Source organism: Tyto alba, unplaced genomic scaffold (genome assembly GCF_018691265.1).
Source record: "Tyto alba isolate M040663 unplaced genomic scaffold, T.alba_DEE_v4.0 Super-Scaffold_5, whole genome shotgun sequence".
Classification (NCBI taxonomy): Eukaryota; Metazoa; Chordata; class Aves; order Strigiformes; family Tytonidae; genus Tyto; species Tyto alba.
In genome coordinates, this window is record NW_024881326.1 from 1677502 (window position 1) to 1702653 (window position 25152).

The window sequence follows — 25152 nt, forward strand, 5'->3', positions numbered from 1 at the left end:
TGCAGCATCTATTTCTCTGGGACTAAATCAATACAACGCAGCAGGATAGAGACAGCATTTCAGAAATGTGAAAAAAAGGAAAAAAAAAAAAAAAGTCTGTAGAAACGCTAGATTGACAGCCAAGAAGAATGCGCTCAAAAGCACTTGGAAGCTGAAAACATTTCTTTACATTCTACCGTATTTCTTACTCAGTTAGGAAAACTCACCTGATAAAAGGAGCAGGAAATTACCCTGCTTAATGACACAGATAAGGGAAGAAAACAGAATCATTTAATTCCCATCAGTATCTCTTGTCTTTGTCTCAGCCTGCTTTTTATGCCTGGATTATGCTAACACTATTAATCTTTGTGTCTGTGACTAACTCCTGGGTTTTTATGTTAGTGACCTGATTCTGCACTAACATGCTCCTCCCAGTTTGGTGAACCTCCCCATGTGATCTATTCTTCCCCCTAAATAAAGTTGAAAAATTTGGCTGGGATCAGTGAGTGCTGCTGAGGGAGCGGGTGTGTGGAGCTATTCCACCCTCCCCGCATCTGCAGCACAGATAAGGCGCCTGTTCAGCATTATCCGCCTCTCGATTTTAAAGACCAAGGGGGGGGGGAACGAGACTGGCCAGTGAGCAAGGGCTCAGGCTACCTCCATGCTCAGGCTCCAGCACGGGCTCCCAGCCTTGCCACCCCCTGCTCACTCTCCCCTTTTGAAAGTAGCCCAGCGAGCCGCGGAAGATGTGGCCGGAGAAGGTGAGTACTGCATGGCTATGATGAATCCTTTGTGCGGAACCAGAGGCTCGTTACAAAGTGGAGGAGGGAGGGGGCAGCCGCCGCGATTTTTTTTTTTTAAATGGACACAGCCAAAAGCCTCCTTTCCCTTCCCCGTTAGGCGAAGGGCATGTGTGCCCCTTCCAGAGGGAATCCACCTAATGAGCTGATTTCCCGACAAAGCTCGTTTTCCTGGCGCGGGGCACGGAGCGCAGCAGCAAAAAGCCCAAGCACGGGAAAGCTCCTGCTGCAGACGCGCCGTTTGTCCGGCCGGGCAGGCGGGTGCCTCGTTGGGTGCAGCTCGGGGGGAGCACCCAGGGCTGCCCCGCTCACCCCGCTGCCCCCCCCCCGACCCGGCCCAGGGCCACTCGTGGCCCCCCACTGGGGTCACCCAGCTCTAATCAGAGGCGTGACTGTCCCCCCCCCCCCCCCCCAACCCGGGGTGCCGACAGCTTTCCACGCACACAACCCACCCACCCCTTCACAAAGACGTATGTAACAGCCTCCCTCACAGCACAAAGGTGCGCCGAACACCCCTATCAACACCCCCTCCTCCTCCTCCTCCTCTCACACAACCTGCACCTTCCTCCCCATCCCCACCGGGGCCCCAGGGACCCCCTCCCCATTCACCCACTTCTCCACACGCATATAAGCCTCCCCCTCAGTCACCCATGTCACTCGTCCCCTTTGTTCGCCCCCAGAAGTAGCAGACCCCTTCCTCCCCCTCCCTACATCCACCCAGCCAGTGTATCTTGCTAGCCATGGATGAAGGCTGAGCCCCCCCAGCTCACAAAGGGGGGGTGCCATGCCCCTCATCCCCTTCCACGCAGGGCTGAAGCAGCACTCAGGCACCTGCCGTGTAACCTGCCGATCTCTCACACATTAACCGATCTCAAATGCAAACTTTTCCCATTTGGAATGTGATTTGGAGCTAAAGGGAAAGTCAATGCTGACCAGTAAGTGCTGAATGCTTAAAGAAAGTCTTTATTCCCTTTGCCCCTCATCCCTAAGCCTTTTAGCCTCAGTGCTGGGACCAGCTTACTGCACACCAGCTCTACTCGCCCCACAGACAAGCTACCTGGGCTCTAGGACTGGGAGAGGAGCGCAGTGGGGAAGAAGGAAGGGCACTTGCTGCTTACCTAGAACTCTCAAGTTGCAGAGACTGTCCCCAGTCCCTGCTGTGGGGAAATAAATGTGATCTTATTCCAGAAATGCATAGACACAAAGTAGCTGCATCTAAAATGACATCCATCACTCCCCCTCTCAGCCCCCTGCTCCCTCCCACCCTTTAACTTACTATTTTTCTTGCATAATTTTAAAGGTAAAATTCCCCAAGTATCGAATATATTGTAGTCCTAGACTGTAACTATTCATCAAGAACAGGCACACTGGCTGGAAGGAGAAGAGTTTTCTTCTCAAATTATTTGAATGAATACTGGAATGTTCAAACAGTCTTTTGCTCTTTGGCACATTTTAAAAAAACGTTATCCCTGTGGGAGTTTCAATCTTGGCAGATTTTAAATCCAACAGAAAGGCTGCAAAGCGTCCCATCCGTAATTACTTTCCTTGCTAGCAGTAGGGAAGGAAAAAAAAAGGAGAGGAAAGATTAAAAAAGGGAGAAGGATACAAAAGCAGATCTCATTTGTTCATCTCCCTTTCGTAGCCAAATAGCCCAGACTCAGGACCCTCCTCCACCCGCAAAGAAAATGAGAATTTAACTAAAAGGCCACTGATTGTCTTAAGATCTTATTTTATGAAGGTTCTCAGGTTTTGGTTTTGTTCCTTTGAATTCAGCTCTAAACAGCTTTCAGTTTTTGTTTATCCTATAACTCAGGACAACAATTAAACATCTACTTGTGCCTGGTCTGGTAAGTACTTGTTCTGACTCCAAAAAAAACATTTAATGCAGAGAATTAGGACAAACTGATCCTAGAAACAGGCAAATGGAAAAAATCGCTGAGCAAGTTTAAGCATCACTGTAGGCTAGGGAATTGTTTACACTCCAGGAGTTGTGTTTTCACAGAATAACATTTAAAATATAGACTGATGGAAAATTTCACAGGCTGCCTCTGTAACCGCAGGATGTAATTGCCCCTGATTTCGAAAGGTGTGTGGGAAGAGCAGCATAGAATGTTGTGCAAAAGAAATGAATATGAACTAAATTAGCAAAAAGTTAACCATGAAAGACAATTTCAAAGGGAAAAAAGAAGCCACGTTTTACAGCTGATGATATAAGACTGTTCCTTTAGTAGGAAAAACAAAGGCTGGCTTATCAGGAAAATCCGCCCTCCGAAAAGAGGAATAGCGTGTGTTGTTTCGAGAAAAACAATCTCAACATAGTTTTTAGAATGCAGCAAAGCCTATTTTGAAGTTAACTTCATGAAGGAGCAGATCTGCTCTACTGTTTAGAGAACAGCACTTTGATACAGCGCTGTTTTCCAAGTTATAAAGAGAAAAAAAATCCAAACCCTTCCCCAAATAAGAGCAGGTGAAAGGAATAAGACTCAGTGTCTTTTCCGAACACGTTTCATTACCGCATGCCTAAGCCTCCGTCAGCACACCTACCGAGAGCATTGAATATCCAGTTTCAAAGCTACCCTAAAAATGTCAGACAAGGATTTCATTGATCAGGATGATAAATTTGCCTCACACCACTATATAGACAAGAGGGCTAAAATACGTATCACAGGTACATTTTAACAACGTGCTGGTTTAAAGAGGGAATTAGTCAAGCATTCAGTTTATAACATGACTTACATGTAGTTTGTTCCTGGTAATGGGCACCAGCAGCTTCCGTAAGGATTTGGACTTTGTACAGACAAAAGACAGTATTTGCCAAAACACGCAGTTACAAGGAGGCTGTCATCACACCTAAAAAGCTGCTGGTGTTTAACAAATCACAGTTATACTACCTTAACATGTTATACTATCATGAGAAGTCAACAGAATCAGTGGGATGAATATCAAATTCAGAGAGAATCCAAATCTACAACACAACAGGCCTGTTGCTTCAATTGCTCTACACTTCGGGGATTACTTAAATTAAAACTAAAACCTTAAAAACCCAATTTAGCTCCCTGTGAGTTCTCTATAAACTAAATGCCCAGGGAAACAGTTATGTTACATTTATGGTCCACGCTAAGCACACGCACACCTGCCCACACGAGTTCTTCTGGAACACAAAAGCAGATGTCCTGAGCAGTCGCACAGCCTGCAACTTCCACCTGAATCAACGGAAGCTGTTTTGCTCAGCATCTCCCCATGCAGAGGTAAGATGGTATCAGGTTCTGCTCTTAAATTACTTGGTTTTGTCATACACAGACTGTCCCCTAAAGTTACCCCAGCCCATTGCAGCTTTAAGGAGAAACAGGATCCCACTAAATATCGTTCCTTTCATAGGAACAGGATTGAACGTTCCATTGTCTTGCAGATCTGACCAACGCTGGAATGAGTTATTACAAGTGCTTCCAAAACTTGCAGTCTTTTTCTCATCTTGCATAAGGGAGGAGAAAACCTCAGGTATAATGAAGACAGAACAGGCTGAACAACTGCTAAAAGCAGAGCTTTCTTGCTCACTAGGATAAAAATAGTATAAAGCATCCAAGGGACTAGAGCTAGAATTTTATACACTTAACTGAAATACTGACTTGCTTAAATCTCATCTAAGTTGCCAGTTAAATCACCGGATGTAATCGCAAGGGCTTTACGCAAATTAAGTTTCTAAGGACGACTACAGGTAAAATCTAACATAGATAATTTTTTCTATTTTGTTTTGACATTAACAGTACAGAAGACAAAGGCACAAAGAGGTTGTTTGACTTCAGGACTTCTCAGATAAATCTATGGTGTTTCACACCTACAAACCCAGTGACACTACACACATACCTAAAGCGGCGCTCTGTAACAACCCAGTGTTTGTTCTTTAAGCCCATACCCTCCAAGGACGCAGAACCTACTGGGAAGCATGAAGCCTAGCTGGCTCTCAGCTGAGAGCTGATCAGCACTTTGCAGACTTGAAACCTTAAGATTTCCAAAAGTATTCTAAGCACCCAAGGATAAAGACAGATGTGTACTAGTATGTACCTGGGTTCTGAAAATGGCACGGGTGGCTTTATGTACATATTTAATATACTCCTAAAATCTGGCCCTTTGTTCTGACACGTGAGTTTATAGAAGAGGCAGTGAAAAACAAGGAGCAAGGCTAAGACATCTCCCTCCATGCTCTTTGAAGCCTCCCCTGCCTTCTCTCCTCCTCATATTCCTCACATTCCTTCCTCCTTTCCCTCCCTCCCTCCTCCTTGTCCCCACTTTCATTTCATTTTTCATCTCACTCCCACTCTGGCTTTCATCTGCAATTTTGTGCACAAGCATATTAGTAGATGTCTTGATACACCAGCTCTGAAGGAGGAGAAAAGAATCATTTAAATATTAGGTTTACAACACTACGGATACATTTCACACAAATGTTTTTATATCCAAAAGATGCAGATTTAGAGAAAGGAGGCACATTCTTCCGTAATGCAATAATAGAAGAGACAATGTGAAAGGCAGCAGGGAAAACTACAAGCAAGCTGAAGGCAGAAAGCAAGCAAGCAAGCTTGAAACTATATTAAAAAGCCAATATATATTTAAATGATATAAATGCTAGAAGTAATCCAACATTTGAAAACACACAGTGTATGTATGGATGAGTGCATGAGAGACACACACTCAAAGTCAGAAACCAAAGATTCTCCTGCTACTGAAATCAAAGAGATTATTTATATTATTTCACAAGGTGTAGGTTTACAGTTTCGGGTCAGTTGTCTTTATTTGGAAAGATGTTTTTGTGTTCATTTGAGAAGAGTATTATATATTTTTATCACTTGCTGCCAGTTTATATGTCCTTATCAACATTCTTACTCGATCAGTACCATCAGGAAGTCAAAGGAAGCTTGAGTTACCCTAGGGGTCAGGTATGTACAATCAGCTTCCTATTAAAACAACAAAACTGCAATACCTCATGTATAATTTCTGGACCTCATCCTTCCGATAAAGCTGAAGATTTCAGACATTCACCAAACTTGGTCCTTTAACTGAAACACAGAATCAGAAAAGAGGGTTATCCTAACAATATTTAAAAAAAAAAAACAAAACAAAACAAAAAACCCACCACCACCAAAAAAACCCCACAGCCCATTAAAACTTCATACAAGTCCGGTCTCCCATCTGGCATTTTAACTTATTTTTTTAAGGATTCAATGTAAATAATCATTACTCTTTTTAACATAACACTGATAACGTCATTATTACCAAGTCACCAGCAACTAGAGGCAAGTTTTGTCCTTATAAAAACATTAGCTTACTAAACCAGAAAGATACAAAAACAGGAGTCACAGTAGCCAAGTCCATCTCTAGGCAAGGAGACGCACTGCATCAGTAGCCTATGCTTACGTATGTATCAAAGTAAAACATTATTACTATTTCATTAAAAGGTTTAGAAATGTATTCAGCTTGCAGATATTCTAATATGGTTTCATGAAAAGTTTCTTCCAACAAATCAGTATTTCCGGACCAAAAAAAAAAAATCACTCAAATTATTTTTGTAAATAACTGAACCTTTCTATCTTATTAAATGCTAATGGGATTAAATGTGCACAGTCCTGAGATCCTAGTTTGCATGCTCATAATGCTCAGACAAAATACACTGAAGAATTATGACTCACACAAAAACAACAAAACAATGTAGGAATAATTTATTCTCTAATGTTTGAATTAAATTAGAGCATGGACAATGAAGACTGCTTTGGGGTTTTTCAATGGAAAGTTTCCTCGTGAGAATATGTTGACACTGAGACTTCAGTGGATGGAACCTGACTCAACCTGAAGTGTGTGCGCTGTGTGTGTGTACAAGTGTGCAATTAATACAATGATTACAGATAACATTAACAGTCTTCTCAAAATTTAAGCAGCGTACTAGAGGCCCAACTCTTTCCCAAAAACTGAAATCTCAGTAGGACATTGCAATACAAGCTGCTGCTACAATACACCTCTACTGCTACTGTGAGTCTCACCAGTGCTGAGTAGAGGTGAATAATCACTTCCCTCAAGAACACTAATGCAGGCGAGGATGCCCCTGGGCTTTACAAGAGCACACTGCTGGCTCGTGCTCAGCTTGGTATCCACCAGGACCCCCAGGTCCTTTTCTGCAAAGCCGCTTTCCAGCCAGCTGGCCCCCGCCATGTACTTGTGCATGAGGCTGTTGCTCTCCAAGGGCAGGGCTTTGCAATTCCCCTTCTTGATCTTCACAAGGTTCCCCTCTGTCCACTTCTCCAGGCTGTCGAGGTCCCTCGGAATGGCAGCCCAACTACATGGTTTATCAGCTACTCCCCCTAGTTTTGTATCATCTGCAAACCTGCTGAGGGTGCACTCTTATCATCTCACTCATCACGGATGCTACTGAACAGCACTGCCCCCAGTATCAACCCCTGGCTACGCCACTACTGACTTGCCTCCAAGTGGTCTCTGTGCTGCTGATCTCAACCCTTTGAAAGCAGCAGCTCAGCCAGTTTGAAACCCACCTCGCTGTCCCTTTATCCAGCCCATATTTCATCAGTTTGTCTACGAAATAGTCTGGGAGACAGTGGAAAAAGACTCTCCAAAGTCAAGATGAATGATATCCACTGCTCTCCTTCATCCCCTGGTCTAACAATTGCATTGTAGAAGGCTACCACGTTGGTCAAGGTTATCTCCCCCCTCATATATCCACACTGACTCCACCCAATTTCCTTCTTGTCATTATGTTTGGAAATGTTTTTCAAGATTTGCTGTGTTCCCTTCCCAAAGGACTGAAGTGAGGCTCACCAGCCTGTACTTCCCCAGATCCTCCTCCTTGCCCTTCTTGAAAATAGGAATTAAATTTATTTGTTTCCAGTCCTCCGAAGCCTCCCTCGGGTCACCACGACCTTTAAAAATTTAACGAGAACAGCTTTGCAATGACACCGGCCAGCTTCCTCAGCGCTTCCCAGGAGTATCCCAACAGCTCCCATGGGTTTGTGAATGTTCAGTAGTTTCTTTAAAACTCAATATCACATATCACAGCCAAGTCCTCACCGTGCCACGCTTTCCTACTGGTCTCAGGGGGCTGGAACAGCTGAGGGCAAATCTGACCAGTAAAGACTGAAGTAAAGAAGGTATTGAGCGCTTTGGCCTCTTCCATGCCCATGGTCATCACATCTCCTGTCCCTTTCAGGTCCATATTTGCTCTAGCCTTTCTTTTGCAGCAGATATACCTAGAGAAGCTCTTCCTGTTGCATTTACATTTCTCATTTCCCAAGGGGCTTTGGCTTTCCTAATCCCATCCCTGCATGTTCAGCCAGTGTCGCTCTATTCCTCCTGCATGCTTCCTTTTTATGTTTGAGTTTTGTCTGGAGCTTCTCATTCATCCATGCAGACCTCCTGCCACCATCACTTGATTTCCTGTACATTGGGATGGACCGTTCCTGAGTTTGGAGGAGGTGATCCTTGGAAATCAACCAGATCTCCTGGACCCCTCTTCTCCCCAAGTGTCCTACTTGAGAGTCTTCCAAACAGGCCCCTGAAGAGTTTCTCCTGAGCTTCCACGGCAGCACTCTGGTTGTGTGAGCCATGTCGGTGAGCCCAGCAAGATCATCACCTTGCAACTTTAAGACCACCTCTAATTCCTCCTCTTGTTTCTTCTCCACATTCTGTGCATTAGTGTACACGCATTTCAGATTGACACCCAGTCATGTTGATTCCCAGGAAAAAGCAAGAGCTTCTCCCATAAAGCTTTCTTCTTGGCACTTGCTTATTTCTGTGCAGACGCTCGAGGTGGGCTTCCTTCAGCCACGTTTTGTCATTTCTGAGGTTTCTCTCATCCACGTCACCCTGTACCCACTGCTTGCCAACTTGGTTCACCAATTCATCCACAAAAGAAAGAAGCATTCTTTCCCTTCAAGAAGCTTAAAAGCAAGACAGACTAGAAAGTGGCGGTAGCATTGCCATATCACCCACAGACACCGAACGGTTTGGCCATAGTCACTCAAGAGTCAGCAGCAGAGCCTCAAACAGAAGCCTCAGACATTGTTTTGAAGGGCAGGGATTTGTCCATAAAAACAGTCTCCTTCTCCCAAAATGCTGCTGAAGCACAAGCAATACTTTGCAGACTTAAGATTTTAAAAGCATTCCTGTTTTAGTCCTGAAAATACACATACCTGAACTGATGGTGAAATGGAGTTACAAATAACATCCACTCACCTTCCTGAAACAGTTCTGTACAGTACCAGATGCCTAATGATTTTATATCTTTGATATTTTATATTCCCCATAGGAATCTGATAGCTGTGGATACAGATGAGATGAGATACAGGTTCAGGCAAGTATGACAAGATCTGAATTTCATTAGTGTTGAGACATTCTACCCTCCTGGACTTTCACGTGGGTGGTGGACACTTAGCTACTCCATAAATCAGAAGGGCATTTCTCAGTTTCTTAAATTCTTTTATTGCAGTTTCTTTCCCAAGGCTACTTGAGAAAGATGTTGACTACGTAGCCAAGTAGCACTAAAAAATTCTATTGTCATAACCTCCTGATATACGACTTGCCCATAGTGCAACATGTAGACAACCATCAAAGATGTGGTACGTTGCACTTGTTCCCTTATGTGAAATGAACTTTCAATCAGCTTTACAAACATGCAATTTTTTTGTCTTAAACTACAGTAAAATCTGGCTTTTAAACTTTTTTAAAATCAACATTTATTTCTGACTATTTGAACATATTGTTCCAAACTGGCAAGAACTGCTCATTTACATCTTTTAACATCAACAGAATGCTAATCTATAGTAAACACTCTTTATTACAAACAAGAACGTGCTGTTAATTAGTAAGAGAGACCCTCAGTTCTCTGCTAGCCTGAGTGGGATGAGCCACAAATTTCTATAAAGAGAATGATTTACAATTGCATCTTATCAAACAGAGCATCTCCAAACAGTTATGCTGCAAGATCTCTGAAACCTAATTTTGGCCTCAAAGCATTTGGGAGTAGGGTGGAGGGGGTTTAGAGCAATCTGTTATTTGAAATAAATAGCTCTGAAAGTGCTTACAGCTCCTCAAAGTAAAATATCCTGGGGCCAAATCCTAGTGTCCTGAGTGGAAGCAGAAATCAGCAAGAGCAGAGCAGCCTTGTCGCTCATCAGGTTTAACTGTGAGATTTGGAAGAGAGGAGGGAAGGGGGAGGGCAGACCAGCTCTTCATCTTCTCCGGGCCTGCTCTTAACTTCCAAACTGCTCAGATGAGTACATTTTTTAGGATTTGTCACACATAGCATGTATCAAAGCCAAATGACTTAAAGCTATTTGAAATTCTATCAGAATTATGAAAGAGCAAGGGTTTTAAATTCTAGATTACAGCTCACTGCCTTTAGGGGAGCTCACCTCTTAAATAATCCTGTGTCATTTTTCACCCAGGTCATTTTTCCAGATTCCAGATTTGCAATCAGTGAGGACACCTCCTAAACTCCAGTATAACGAGGACAAAACCCCCAAATCAAAATCCTCTCCAGACAAGCCAAGTTTGAGAGAAAATATCAAAGAGGGGAAAATAAAAACCCTATGTTAACATGACAGCTCCTCGTTTGTAGCTGATTTTGCTAATGCCTACGATGTTAGCAAACCCAAGCCTGCCCCTCAGTAAAAAAATATGCCTTTGATTTCACTCTCTTTTGGGAATATTTGGGGAAAGAAAAAAAAAACCTCTCACTGAAAAAATTCATAAGATAGAAACTACACTTGTTGCAGTGCTTGTTTTTCTTTTAAGCCTGAGGATAAGCCCTGCCACCACAATGCTACTGGAAAATTGATTCAATTTTCTTCAATTATCTCTTCAAGAAAACAAAGAATCACAAACTGGCAGTCGGCTAAGCAGCCTTCCCTAAAGAAGACAAGAGTGCACACACTTTTCTGACTTATACAACTTCAGATATAGATGACCTGTGCTGTAAACTTTGTGACACGCACTGTTATTCCTACGCTCTCTGGCTTCATAAACAAACAAAGCTTCTGAGCCCCATCTATGCCTGGAGAACCCGAGGAGAAAACTGTCTTACGAATGACACAGGTGACAAGGGAATCGTAGTACTTGCTTCTTCAGAAATTTTGACCGAGTGAGAACAACTACTGAATCTCAATGAGGCCCAAGTTCAAAGAAGTTCCTGTACCCACACTTTTGGCCTCAACAGACTACGAAAACTTTGCTAAACTAAACACAACAAGAGACACTGAAACTAAGCAGCTAGAGGGGTCCCTCTCATCCACTATTGCACTGATAATAGTGCTGATCATTATTTTCTCTTTGATAATGACATCCCTAGTAACCTACTGTTTTCACAAGTGGAAACTGCGAGGTAAAAAACTGCAGAAAGCACAAGAGGAATATCAGAAAGATCACGAAAAGAGCATTTTTCAAAGCACGCCTGGACTTCTTTCATAGAAAAAAAAAAAAAAAAAAAGGATCCACCATAAAATACTCTTGCATTGCCTGAATATAATAAAAGAACGGCAACTATGAAATTTCCAAGCAAATATATCCTTGTTTTATCTCATTTCTAAGAGTTGTTAGCAGTTTGGAGATTTCCTACAGCTTTATTATACATATATATATTTATATATTTAGTCTCATTTGTGCCAAGTAGAACCAACGCAATCATGTATTTTTAATCTCTATTGTATTACTAAAACAGTTAAATTTAAATCTGTTGCTTGCACTCTTTCAAAAATCCACTGGCCCATGGAAGGCAAAAGGTCAGATTTTGGTTAATGCAAACCAACACAGCTGATAAAGATCAGTGGAGTTGTGTTGCCTTGCACTGATCTAATCATCTGGCTGAAGATTTTGCAATCCAATTGGAGTCATCAGAGTAAATCAGATTCACAGCTACTCAGCAGTAGCAGCCTGGTTCTGAAAGCCTGGAGCTGAAGAACTCTCCCCATGTCTTCAGCACCACTTTCCATGCAGACAGCAGGCAGGACCGAGCCCAAAACTTGTTACCCGGTGGTAAGAAGTCAGTATTTCTTTCACACAAGGTTCAGTGCTGAGAGGTGCTAGTGGCATTCCAACCATAAGTGGATTAAAGACATCCAGTGTTAGCGGAACCTAATTTACCAAGGAAAGAGCAAGCCTAACGCACTTTTTTAACTAGGCTTGTAATTATTTTTAAACCAACCATACAATGGTGTGTTTCTATTTTCATAGCCTGTAATATTATGTCACAGAAAAAATGACAGATCTATTGTGAGTAGCATATATAAGTACTATTTTCTAATAAAGTGATGGATGTAATATTAATATACGTAACTGTTTTAAAAAGTAGAAAACATGTAAATTTACAAACAGAAACCCTGCTCAAGTATATAGCTTGCTTGCAATTACCATTAATGCTGTATGTATTTTTAAACAGGCTATAATACTGTGATGATGCTGTAAACTTCTGTAGGCAAAAAATGTTCTATTTAAAAATGTCAAGATGAAGGATGTAAATGTTCTTAAAGTGCTATCGACTAAAAATATGAATTTTCACAGAATATTCTAAAGGATTCTGTTACATGCTACAGATATATTTTACAAACGTATTTATGGATTATACACACTAGTCTATGTGAGAACAAACAGTACTATTTTATTACAAAATAAATAAATGAATAAATAAGCAGTGACTATCCATGCCAAGAAGCTGGAAAATGTTTTTTTAAGGTACCCTGATCAAGTCTATAGGTAATTTGAAAAGACAAGAGGACCTAGTACCTTACTAACAGAAGGTATGCACTCCCCCTCATGTCCCAGCCTCCCCCTGCACAGATCATGCTGCTTTCAGTGCAGGAAAAGATCTTCAGGTTTAGTTGTGGAAGAAAAAGGAACAGTTAGCTAGTTGCATAAAAACAACGCAAATGTAGTATTTGTAAGATTAACATATGTAGTCACAAAATTAAAAAACATTTTTTAAACACAGTGGCATTTAGAATACCAACTCTGTTGCAGGCAGTAACAATTTGCACATAGTGTCAAGCTTAGCTCTTATTGAGTGGAGACAATAAAGAGTCATTCTCCAAAAATCATACTGAATGGTAATAAAATTACAATTTGAAGAATGCAAGTATATTTCAAAATGCTTTAAAAATACATAGCTGGAAGCACTCCAGCTCTTGCTGGACTATGTATGCATGATTTGGAATAACTGCACTGAAAGCTACAATTCAGGTTTTTACTGAAGAAGAATCTGGGCACTGTGTCAGCTAACAATTTTGCAGGGGAACACGATCCCTTTCAGCAGCAAAACCTTGTCCTCAGTGCCACTACTTTAGAATTTTTGTCAAGCTCCCAATATGAATAAATGAGTTCAGCTCCTCTTCTTGGAAGCTAATCAAACTGGCTATGGTTTAAAAAAAAAAAAAAAAAAAAAGTAGTAACTGGCTCTTGCCATGCAACAAAACCATGACTAGGAGATGGATTTATGAAAAGGCAGTGGCCCCAAGGGGGCCTGAAACATTTCAGTTTTTAGTATAGCTTCAGAGAAAAGATTCAAAAGTAATGTAAAGACTAGTGGACCAGGGGGACCAGGTCCCACCTGGCTCTACATGACCTTGCTCGAGCCAGGGATTGCACTAGATGACCTCCAGAGGTCCCTTCCAACCTCCACCAGCCTGATTACATATTTCACAAGTAGATGGAAATCAGTATTCAAACGTGTTATCTTTGTTCCCAGTTCATATCCAGGCAAGTTAATGGCACTAAAACTTTATTCCCATTCAAAAGACATGCTAGTAGCTTACTGTGAACACGGTGGAAGTTTATCCTAGAGGAGAAATGAATTCCAAAGTCCCATGGCCCAACAGATGGTTAGAAACAAGACTAAGGAATGACTGAGCCTGGAAGCCAGGCTTATTTCTTAAGAGAGAAAGCTAGGGCAAATGAAAGTGGAAATTACATTGCTGCAGAGCACAGGAAAGCGATTTTAATGATAATTTGAGGAATATCATTTAATCCAAAGGGTCAGTTATAAAGTAGAACATCACAAGACCAGCTATCAGCATACACATAATGCAAAACAACATATTATGTGTAATATAAAAACCCTCCTGCATTTGTACAAAGTTCAGAGCAATAAACTCTACTACATCACAAATCATTCGGAAGATTAAATAACACAACTATGTGTAGCATGAAAGCTAGAAAGCAAAAGCTCCAAAGTACTTTTAATAGGCAGCCTGATTTGTTTCAGTACTACAGCTGCTTACCATATGAATCACCCTTGATCCACCTCACTCCTTTTATGCCCCAGCAAGCACAAACAAGAGAGCAGATGAATAAATGTTTCTTAATCGTAGTTTTAGAGTGTTTCTTCGGATCAAAAGAAAAATCTACTGCTGAGGAAGGGGGGCAGGGGGGGCTCCTATGAGGGGAAAAAGGAAGAGACATGATCTACTTTTTTTCCTACATCCTCTATGTCAGATTTTTTGGATTTCTAGTCTCAAACACTGCAGAATTTTAAAATAAATTATTTAGATGTTCAGATCATTCATTCCACTGTACATCCCTAATAACTGCTACAAGAAAGCAGAAGACAAACACTCAGATCTCAGAGTCATTCTCAATTAAAAAATGAAAGAACTGGAGTGAGCAGTAGGAAAACACATGCAACAGACATAATCAAAATACGCTTTGATTTTCAGGAGCTCTCTGAGTTGTCTTTGTAACATTTATGCAAACAAACAGGAACTGTGCAGTCACTGTGCTGTGCGAGTATGAATACTATTCTACAGACAAATTTTGTCAGGTGCACAACCCAAACAGCTTATAGTTCAATGTGTTTACATAAAGGCTTGATAACAGTTGCAAAGAAATAATTCAATATTTCTAGAAAGCATCTATGTACTGAAAACAAAACTATCAAAATGTCTTCTTTTACTTATAAAAATAACCAATCTATATTTAGAGTCCTAGACCTCACTTTCTGTGGTTTTTGTAAGGGCTGAAAGCTGTGTTCATTGGCAACAACAACAAAATTGCATTTTCAAAGGATTCAGTTCCTGATCACCACTTCTGTATCTGACAGCCCTTATGAGACTTTGCATGGAATAACGGGCGTCCCCGGCCTAGTCGTAGGCAGATGGCTGAAGACTTTGAAAGGCTTAAGAGAAACAGGGAGTGTAGTCCAAAGCAAACACAGAACAGAGATGGAGTATCTAAAAAGAAAAGGTTTGTAAAACTGGAAGATAGGAGATTTAAGGGATTTAAACATTTCTAAGGATTATAAAGTAATGGGTAACTACATAATCTGCAGTGACAATTCAAAAGTTAAAGCCAAGTTTAGGGGAATATTTTCAATGGACTATTAAACCTGCTGTTTACAAGACGCCAGAATAACCTGCTGACGAAGCAGTGAGGACGACTAGTTTTGAACAACTCAGGGCTGCGTTTTCACTTGAGACTTGACCTACTCAGGATCAACTCTCAAGGAAATCATTCAAGGTAGGTTTTAAGCATCAAAAGGCAGATATCTGCTAACACAGGTAGGCCTACCTACCTGTATATCCTAGCATTTCTTTTCAGGTTTTCCACTGATTTGTGGGGAAGTGAAAACAAGAGGCTAAATAGCCCTCAAGCACTCTTATGAACAATATGTAGCATACAAAAGAAAGTAACTACATGGGTATAAAATACAAAACCAACTTCAACATTACATATTCTTGTCCCAGAATGGGCAAATAAAATGTAACACTAAGATTTAATCATATTCGCTTTATCACAAAAATTAGTAAGAGTTTGTAGATAAGGGCATTCCTTCAATATTTCCACAGCCTTCAGAAATCTAAATCCACAGAAGTCAGGAAACCGGAACCTGATGGGAGGCAGTAACTTTGTGACTCACACAAGCCCAACGGCCACAGGGCTGCTGCAGGAGCAATGCAACGAGCTCCTGCTGACAGCAGTAATCAGAAAGGTGGGCTGCATTTGTGCCCACAGATCAGCATACCTCTTTTGAGGCTACAGTGAAGATGATTTCATTGCCTAACCCAATGAGATCCCTAGCATAAAGCCATTTTATTTGGATGTGTACTGAATACCAATCTTTCATCCAGATATATTCTTTGGAAGACAGTGACTTTGCCATCTCGAAAAATGATAGCAAATTACAACTGCTTCCAAAGTATATTCAAAAAAGGGTCAAAAACATTATTTGGCATCTTATTCCAAATTTAATCTATGTTGTTTTTTCTCTTCCTAGACACCAATCCTATATAGGTTCTATGATTAATTTATTATCATTTCTTGTCCGGTTGGCATCCTCAGTCTTGCTGATTAATTTCTGTTGTAGTCTCACTATTTCAGTTCTATAAATACCCCATTTCATTTTATTCCTTTCTATAGTTACTCTGCAACCTTCTTTTTCTCCTCCACCTGGGGCTCTCACTGTCAATTTAACATGAGACAGTGGGCAAAGATGGAGCTGAAATACAGTAATTATACCTTCCTGCCTCGAAAAATAGAATCATTTATTTTCCTTATGGATGGAAGCATCTGTGAGCTGCTCTGAAATCCCACAAGCAATCCCACAAAACACAATACTTATTACTTGTCAGATTAATAATAGAAAGTGTGGGCTTCTGTAATTTGAAAAATGTATATAGTTGGATTACAATATATTGTAACGTTTGCATTTAGGAGAATAAAGAGTTGAAGTGTAACCCAGATGCCAGCATGCTGGGTGTATCTGGTTCCACCTGCAAGAATATTAAACCACCATCCAATTCATCACTGACAAAACAGGTTATATCCACAATCGTTGGCATTCAGTACGTGACTGCCCACAGAAGACTCTCCCAGTTCTTTATGTCCTTGAGTTGTTTACTACTTCCAGGCCCCACATTTTCTGACCTTTCAGCCTTTGCCATAAGTTCCTGGGATCTTCTGAAGGTTTGGGAAAGCTTCTGAGCGCTTCTCCTATACATGTAAGCACATCCTGAAATAAAAAGGAAACGTGGAAATCACTTGGGTTTGTATTCCTGTCATTTCTCATGCCCTGTATCACAGGTCTACCATCAGCAACTACATCCAGACCCTCCAAAGCAACTAGGCAGGCAGCAGTCATCACAATTTTGCTGGATTTTTAAAGCATCCTATTTAAAAACTTTGTTGAACAGTGTGGTCAACAATCTGCCCTATAAAGCAAGTTTCTTCCCTAAGGAGGGGAACTAAAAAGCAGTTGGCCTTTTCAGGGAAGCTGGGAGAAAAACAAGAAAAAAAGTGAAGCCCCACTTGAAACTGAAGTTCTCAAATCTTAGATATGGAGTGAATGATAGTCAGAAATCAAGAGACTGGCATTATTAGGTAAAAAAAGAATGTGTGGTGGCACAGCGCACAAATTCCCACCCTGCTTGCAAACACAGAAAGCTAGATCTCAGGGCTTCGGGAAGCACTACTTCTTTACTCATTGCTCAGAAGCAATCTGCTCTCAATCTAGACTCCCTTTCAAAAAGCGAGGGAAGAGTTCTTCCTGCAGGAAGAAGATCATCCTGAGGAACAGCTACAGAAGAACCAAAGAATTCTGCAAGTTTCAGCTTACATTGCCTACCGTCTCTTCCAGGAGTAGTTCCTAACAATACTTGAATCTTTGCAACTGCAGATACAGAGAAAACAGTATCTGAGCACTCTTAGCCTCTGTAACACACTGCAGTGTCCTATTCTGAGACTCCTACACCAAAGGATGAGTAAGGAAAACTAGTATAGGCTAAGTTATTAACTATCACATCATTTTGTTATTTAGCATTTTGTCTTGGACAGCCTGTCAGTAAACAAACTAGAGAAATCCTGGGAAAGACCTTCAGCTTATATAAATCAGGCAAGCTCAAACGAATCGACCAGTATGTTAGTCCCAAGCATTTTATTAATGATATGGAGCCAAATTCTATTTTGACTTGCACTGCACTCAGGTCAATCTCATCTCATTGCCATAAATCAGGGGGAAATCTGGCTTACGGATTCTTTAGTTACGGCATGTATGAAATGTACCACAACTTTTATTTAAACAGTATTTGCTTACTCTGGAGTAAATATGTTCTTCCAATTTCTCTTGAATTAAAGCACTTTCCATTAGAATCTTCTTTTGTCTGAGAAAGGTAATCTTGGCTAGCTCTGCTTTCTTATTCCGACAGTCAGGGCACACTGAAGATTCATGGATTTGAGCTTCTGTCACCTGAAAGATGAGACTTAGATGCAATGTGCAATGTCTGTCCTAGCAAAATGGCCACTCCATTAAGAACAACCAATAAAAATAAAGCTATAGCTACTGTCTAAAGACAAAAGTTTGCTTTTGTTACTTTTGTAGGCAGTTGTAAATTATGTCATAATCTTTGTCACATTATCATCTTGATGTGCCTGTCTAAATGTTTTCACACTAAATATATTTGCTTTTCCCCAGTATTACCCCTCCCAGCACTGATAACTTAGTTTCATTTAAAGTTATCTACTTGTATCTCAGAGCCATAGCACTGATCTGTAAAATACTATTTCTTCTTGTAATAGACAGAGTTTCCCTGATGTTTGGGGTTGCATGGACACTACTGACTTCTTCCACAGAAACCATAACTGTCAAAAAAAATGAAGTCATGTATTGCCAAGCAATACATCAGTGACCAGGCAAAACCAGCTGTGAGGATACAGTTACACTAGCAAAAGATTTGTTTTAATTAGTATAACTCATTTGACCCTGGAGGGATGCTCAGTACAATTTTGCCAATGTAAATCTAGATATATTTTGCTAGTGTTAAATATGTTTAAAGCCCCACCAGCCGTTAGTTACTCTTGCTTAGTGAATACCTGATGTTCCAGGAAGCCAACCTGTGCACAGTAACCAGTCTTCCACAATAGCAAATACACTCATTCTTGAAGTCTCAATTATGTTAAATTAACATGTTTTATTCCACATTTCAAATACTTGATCATCAAAATTCAGTACGAGCAACTGTTAATCAGCAATAATTCCACCATATGTAACGGCCTGTCTGTAACGAGGCTACAGGAAAAGCAGTGTTCCTGTGCTGACAATATGCATAAGGCCTTAAATACCAAACACAGAGGTCATGATTATCTTTACAAATTCTAAGACGTAAATGAACTCTGAATCAATTAGTTCAACTATCTATATGCAACTCTGAGTCAGAATACAAACAAAATTCTAGTCTTCTTTGTAAGATAAACAGTACCACTTATCCCTATGTTTTCTATCCACCATAAAGTCTTAAGCATATTTAATAGCATTATACAAATCCCACTATTTCTGCATTTATGAAATATCAGTAATTTTATCTGATTTAATTCACACAGATTCCATCTCGTTACATAAATGCAGTAATTTGCTACAAAAGCAATGGAATCAATCCCAGGCAGTCATGGCTCAAGACTCTCTGTCGTCTTCCTTGATTTCTTCTCTTCTGTATAAAAATGTTATTATGTGGAAGTAAAGACAGAAGCAAATAGACATAGGAGTCAAAATTACTTTTCTTAGAAAATGTATTTGTCTTACTGTGGTAATAAAAAGGCAGTAAAAATTCTACAACAATTGGGTGATGGGTTGGTTAACATCGATACAGTGAAAGAATGCAGATTGTTGAAATTTCAAAACAATTTAAAGAGGAAGCCTGAAATAATCATCATGCCAGAACCAACTTTAAAAGTATTACTCCCTGCTCACCTGACACAGGCTCTGCAGAGGAATATGTTATCACTTTTGCTCTGCTATATGGCAATAAATTAAAGCCAGGAAATACGATCAAGATAGAACAAAATCAATGACTGTAATTACTATTCAAAGCTCATTTTTTATCAGAAATATTTTCCCAGATGCAGACATTCTGTACCAGTTTCAAACAAATTACAAAAGTTTGCCAAGGCCCAGATTTACAGGTAAAGGCATCTGTAGGTAATGATCACTACTCAAATCCACATAACCACAGATTCAAATCCATCTGCAAGAACAAAGCAAGAATGCAGTTATCACTGGCCAAAAAAAATACCAGTCTTGAGACTTTTAGATGCAGAGCTGAAAGGAGTAGCTGTGTCAGAGCACCTGTTCTATGGTGGGGAAAAAAAAACTGGGTTAGTGGAGAAAAGAAAAGCACTTTGAATTGTGTAAAGCTGATACAAATCCTTCTTAATGAAGGAACTGATGTCACGAAGATTCTGCTGGACATGCTTTAATTCTTAATATTACATAATGTCTAAGAAAGCTGGGAGCAGAAGGGAGGTTTTGCCTTTGGAATACTTTCAATGCTGGAGTCACAAAGACTCCGCAATTAAATCATACGCAGGATACTTCTATAAATAACAGATGCCAACGCAACCAGAAAACAAGCCTTGTTTCTTCAGTTGACCCAGGGGTTATTGTGGACCGCAATAACTGACCATCCATCCCAGTCCTGCTCAATCACACACACATCATTATTTTGTCACCAGACAATATTTTACAATGATTTGATTATTCACTAGCAACAGTTCTGCCATAGTGTCTAACAAGATGAGAAAGGTAAATCTTGAGATATCAAGCAAAAATCTTTCAGAGGCCTGAGTGTGGCATCAGTAAGGTCTGCCTGATTTGATCCTTACATTATGGCTTTTTTTCCCCCCAGTGTTCTCCCAAAAGCACAAATAAAAATCTGAATACTTTTTCTTCCTTGCAGTACCTGCTTAACAGTTTCTTTGATATTTTTCAGGCAGATTCTGTTCACTAGCTGATCAGGAACAGTGCAGTTCAAGTCACTTGTCTCCGGTTTCTTTGCTGTGAATCCATGCTGCAGCTTTCTTGACTTGCCACCATTTGCCTGCTTCGAGATCAGCTGCTGACGCATCTTGCTTATCTTAATGGTGCAAAAAGACTGGAGAGCATCCAGTTCTCCATCTAATAATTCAGTAGTTTCTGTCAGGCATAAATCAACAAAACAAAAGTGTCAATTACCCTATCAGGGAAAGAAGAATTACTGGTCTTATACCTGTGTGACTTTGTATTACATATTTAAGAAAAAACCCAAACCCAATGTCAAGCCTAGAGGCAATGACTGTAATAAGAGCAGTGTAGAATTGAAATAAAAATCTGGATTATAACTGTAGGAACTTGCACAATAAATGTCCTATGAATAATCCCCTCTCCTCTTTGGAGACGAGAACCCTAAAGAATTAGGCAACTTAATGACACAACACAAATATATTAGTAAAGCAAGTACTTGAATACTATGACATTAAATAAACTGAGTTTCAATAACTGCCTAATACAGATTTAGCTTCTTCCTACCTGAAACTGCAACTTGCTAAAACAAAATTAATTAGCATTTAAAGAGAGCTACTCATCTAGAAACTAAGGATCAATTCATAAGACAGTGAAAAATTAAAGGCTATTTCTAACTCTGGAAAACACCTCAAATATATTCTACAATCTACAGTTAGGTTTTGGTTTGGGTTTTTTTGTTTGTTTTGGTTTTATTTTGTTTTGTTTTTTTTCAGGAAATGCAATTATATTAGAAAATACTTTCCTCTAAAGCTTCAATGATCATTTCCTGAATTCTTTATATGACATTGTTTAAACAACATCTTTCACTCTGCTCTTATCTTTCCCATTAGCAGGTAATAACAAATAAAAACTATGAGATTATACTTCAGATGGGCAGGTAAGGATGGATTTACAACTTCATTCAATGCTTAGTGGGAGATTTTCCACAGGCTTAAGCACAGCCAATCAATACTGTATTTCATGAGCATCAGCATGTAATGATGCTGTGTAATACTATGTGGCCTTAAGAGCTACCACTGTTTTCAACTATTTAAACAGGGGAGAGTACCTCTCTACCTTTATAACACAGATTTCTCTTTTATGCAACTACTGAAACCCAACAAAACACTAATGTTTAAACAACTAAACTAAATGTGTGTAATTAAAGGAGAAATGAGAAGACAAAACATGACAGTAAGCATTACTACAAGTCTGGTGAATACCTTTGCATATAGCTAATGCTAACACAGTGTTCCCTTCTGACTCCACTGTGACAGCCAAAAAAAGTCAGATAATTGATAATGACTACAGAGGTAAGTGAGGGTCAGTTTGGTTTAACTCAAAGTATTCAGAAACAAATTATACTGCCCATTTAGCTGGAAAGTGTGATTATATCATTTAAACCATTGTCCCTATTGCCTGTTTCACTGTGATTTCCAGTGATTAAATTTGGTTTTAGTTTTTCTAAACAGGCACTGCGTATTTCACTGCATATTTAAGGGTGCTTGTCTGACAACTAGTGCATTGGCATTCCAGTCCTATAGGGTACCCTTGGCGTAACCACAAAAACAAATTCTTAACACACTGAACAGTATGAATGTAAAGCTTCACCTAAATATGCTGTGATTAATTTAGTCTCAAAGTACACAAGATAGAGCTGTGGCATTCTGCAAGAAAACTGAGTATCTCTTCAAAAATGCAGTCAATCTGTATAAAGCATAAGTGGATCTATAGTTAAGACTAAGCAAAGCAAGAATCAGTGAGCTTTGCTTTATGGACAGCAAAGAAAACATGTGATTTAAATGCATCTACCACAGTTCAGAATCAAGCATCATAAAGCAATTTATTCCTTATTAGAAGATGATGTATCTAATTATCTAAAGACAATGACACAGTAATAGTTTACAGATGGATGAATAGGAATTAACAAAACTTTAAAATGCAATTTAACAAAAACTTTTTCTTGGGTAGGATCATAAACATTTGAGTGGAAACAACCATTTCAGTCATCAGGTCATTTCCTTACAATTGCAACGGAGAAACCCTGCAAAACAGTGTAAACCATGTGCCACACTGGGTTTAACCGCACTGATAAAATAGTGGCATACTCATTATGCTGCAGATAGAATGAATAAAAATATTAAGAAGTTCCTATTGTAGGGGGGGAAAAAAAAAAAAAAAAAAAAAAAACAACTAGAACAAAGCATTTACATATACTAAGTTGAGTACTCAAATGCGTAAGTAAAACACATGGGGTCTGCTAAACATTTTGTGATAATTTAATACCAGCCTAATTAATTCACTTAAGTTTCTCCTGACATATAGAAACACACTTTAATTAAGAACTGGTTTCTAATAGTGCATGAATTGTGTGCTGTCATATACCCACCCATTTGCTCATTTGCACCTACAGACATCAGAAAAAAATACTAGCAAAGAGAACAGCAATTTTTAAACCTGACTGCACAACCGATTTCAAAAAGTTTCTTGTTTAATATTAATTCACGTTCAACAGTAAATAAGCTCAAAAAGAATAAAAATCACCAAGGACTATAATCTTACTGAAACAAGAACAAAAAAATGATGAGAAATGTCAGCACAGTTAAATTCTGAAAAGTTAGTCTTTTAACTGCAGAGCAACACTTTCAGATTTTCTTCTAGGTATACGAGGTTCACCTGCCCTTCAGCTAAAAGAAAGCGATGCATACAAGAGGAGCCAGGCATTCGCTCTGGTGGTTGGGTTTATTTCTTCTGTCTTTCACGTATTCCCTGCTTCCCATCTCTGAACTAGACATGCTCGAACGCTCAATCTCCATTTGTGGTGGCAGACTTAAATGTCACTGCACGTCTGTCTACAGAGAATCCCTGCCAGTGCCAATTACTGTTCCAGAAGTACATTTTGCTGATGCCTGGTTGCCCCGACTCCTCTATTCCCACATCCTCTTTGTTGGAGAGGAGTACGGCAGGAACAGATGACAAGAGCAAAGCCAGACACCAGATCAGACATCAAGGCAGAGCCATGTATCACACGGCAGTAAGGTCATGAAGCACAGAATATTTAGAAAGTAAAGCACAACAAACTGGACCACGAAGCTGCTCTGATTACAGAAGCACTCAGCATGTACCACCGCAGATAAGCTAATCTCCATGTCTACATCCTAAACCCCGCTGTGTGGTTTATAACTAAGCGACCTACATAGATTTTGCTTTCTGTGTGCAACTACATCTTTAAGTATGACATTTTAAATCTATATGAGTGGAGGGAGAGAAATAAAGAAAATCTTTATTGAGTTTCCTTTTCCTTTGATGTCTAACTTTGATTTAATAGGAAAATAGGCAGGCATTTTGTTGTTATTATGCTCTACTAATACTCTATTTCAAGAAGAAAAAATGTAAAATGATTAAAGGGGAGATAACTGTGAAAGGCAGTTAACTGATAACTACTGTTCAGAAAGATTTTAATTCTGCATCTCAAGATAACACTTTCATAATTATTTCAATCAAATTTGTACAATTGAGTGCAGTGGTTCAGATTAATATGCTGACAGCCTGATCAAACGTAGTTTGAAAGATTTGTGCAGATAACACAGAACTGATATAAACAGTCTGAATTCTCTTGCAAAATCCATGTTTTTTTGGAAGAAACTCATTCTTTCCCAGTTCCATAAAGGCATTAATGCACTCAGCGAGCTTTCTTTATGTCCAGGGTTTCCATTTAGATGTTGTTGGTTGGAATTTCTCCATCTAGCCTCCACTAATACTATTTTACTATGGAAGCAGAAGTCTGGAATATTAGGGCCTAACTAGGTCTGCAGGAATCCCACAATCTGTGTGTGTTATCAAGCAGTAAACTTTGGTGCCAAAAAGCTCTGGAATAGGAAAGAGAGCCAGTACAGACAATTGGATGCCTGCTCCCTCCTCCAAACAGAGCAGGAGGATGTTTTCTCAATTCTCATAAATAGACTACTACTACTACATTCAATAAATACTCTTAATAAACTACTTCTACTGTTTGGTAAGTCAACAATTAAATGCTTGGACATATGCAACTTTGTTCACAAAGTGAATAGAAACTAGATCTACTCAGAAATACTCTGGAAAAATATCTGATACAGAAAACCACTTATACTTCCCTCAGTGCACACGCGCCTACGTGTACATGCCCGCATCTTTCACCTTAACACCACGAACCCCAGGTATTTATTTGCCTGTATCTACACTGGCCTTTTCTACTTTTAATTTCCCATCACTGACACCACTATCATAATAACAATAATGGTTAAATCGGTAATATTGACTGAAGTGTGTTTCAGCCACAAAACTGTCTGATGCTGCTCAAACATTTCTGTGCCTCTAAATAACATACACTAACAAGTAAAGCGCTCTCATTTTTGCCAGCAATAGTGCAATGGTAACACTGCAGAAAAATAAATGAGTAAAATGTTTAAATGTAGACCTGTTACAAAGGTAAGAACAAATTTCCGAATACAGTACAAGTCAGAGCATTAAAAAAAAAAAAAAAAACCTTGAACTTTCAGATACATCTAAGTTGAAGAACTACAGTTTCCTGTTGTAAATTTT

The 25152-nt window shown here is 39.7% G+C and overlaps 1 protein-coding gene across 1 annotated transcript in view; it reads right to left on the reverse strand.

Annotated features, from left to right (window-relative positions):
• CUNH8orf48 (chromosome unknown C8orf48 homolog) overlaps positions 1–25152 on the reverse strand; it is a 117154-nt gene that overhangs the window by 84072 nt on the left and 7930 nt on the right. Inside the window, 4 exon segments of the mRNA XM_042807251.1 lie at positions 5758–5833; positions 16689–16773; positions 17854–18006; positions 20492–20724. Coding sequence (XP_042663185.1) covers positions 5805–5833; positions 16689–16773; positions 17854–18006; positions 20492–20724 — 500 coding nt within the window. The 3' untranslated portion in view covers positions 5758–5804.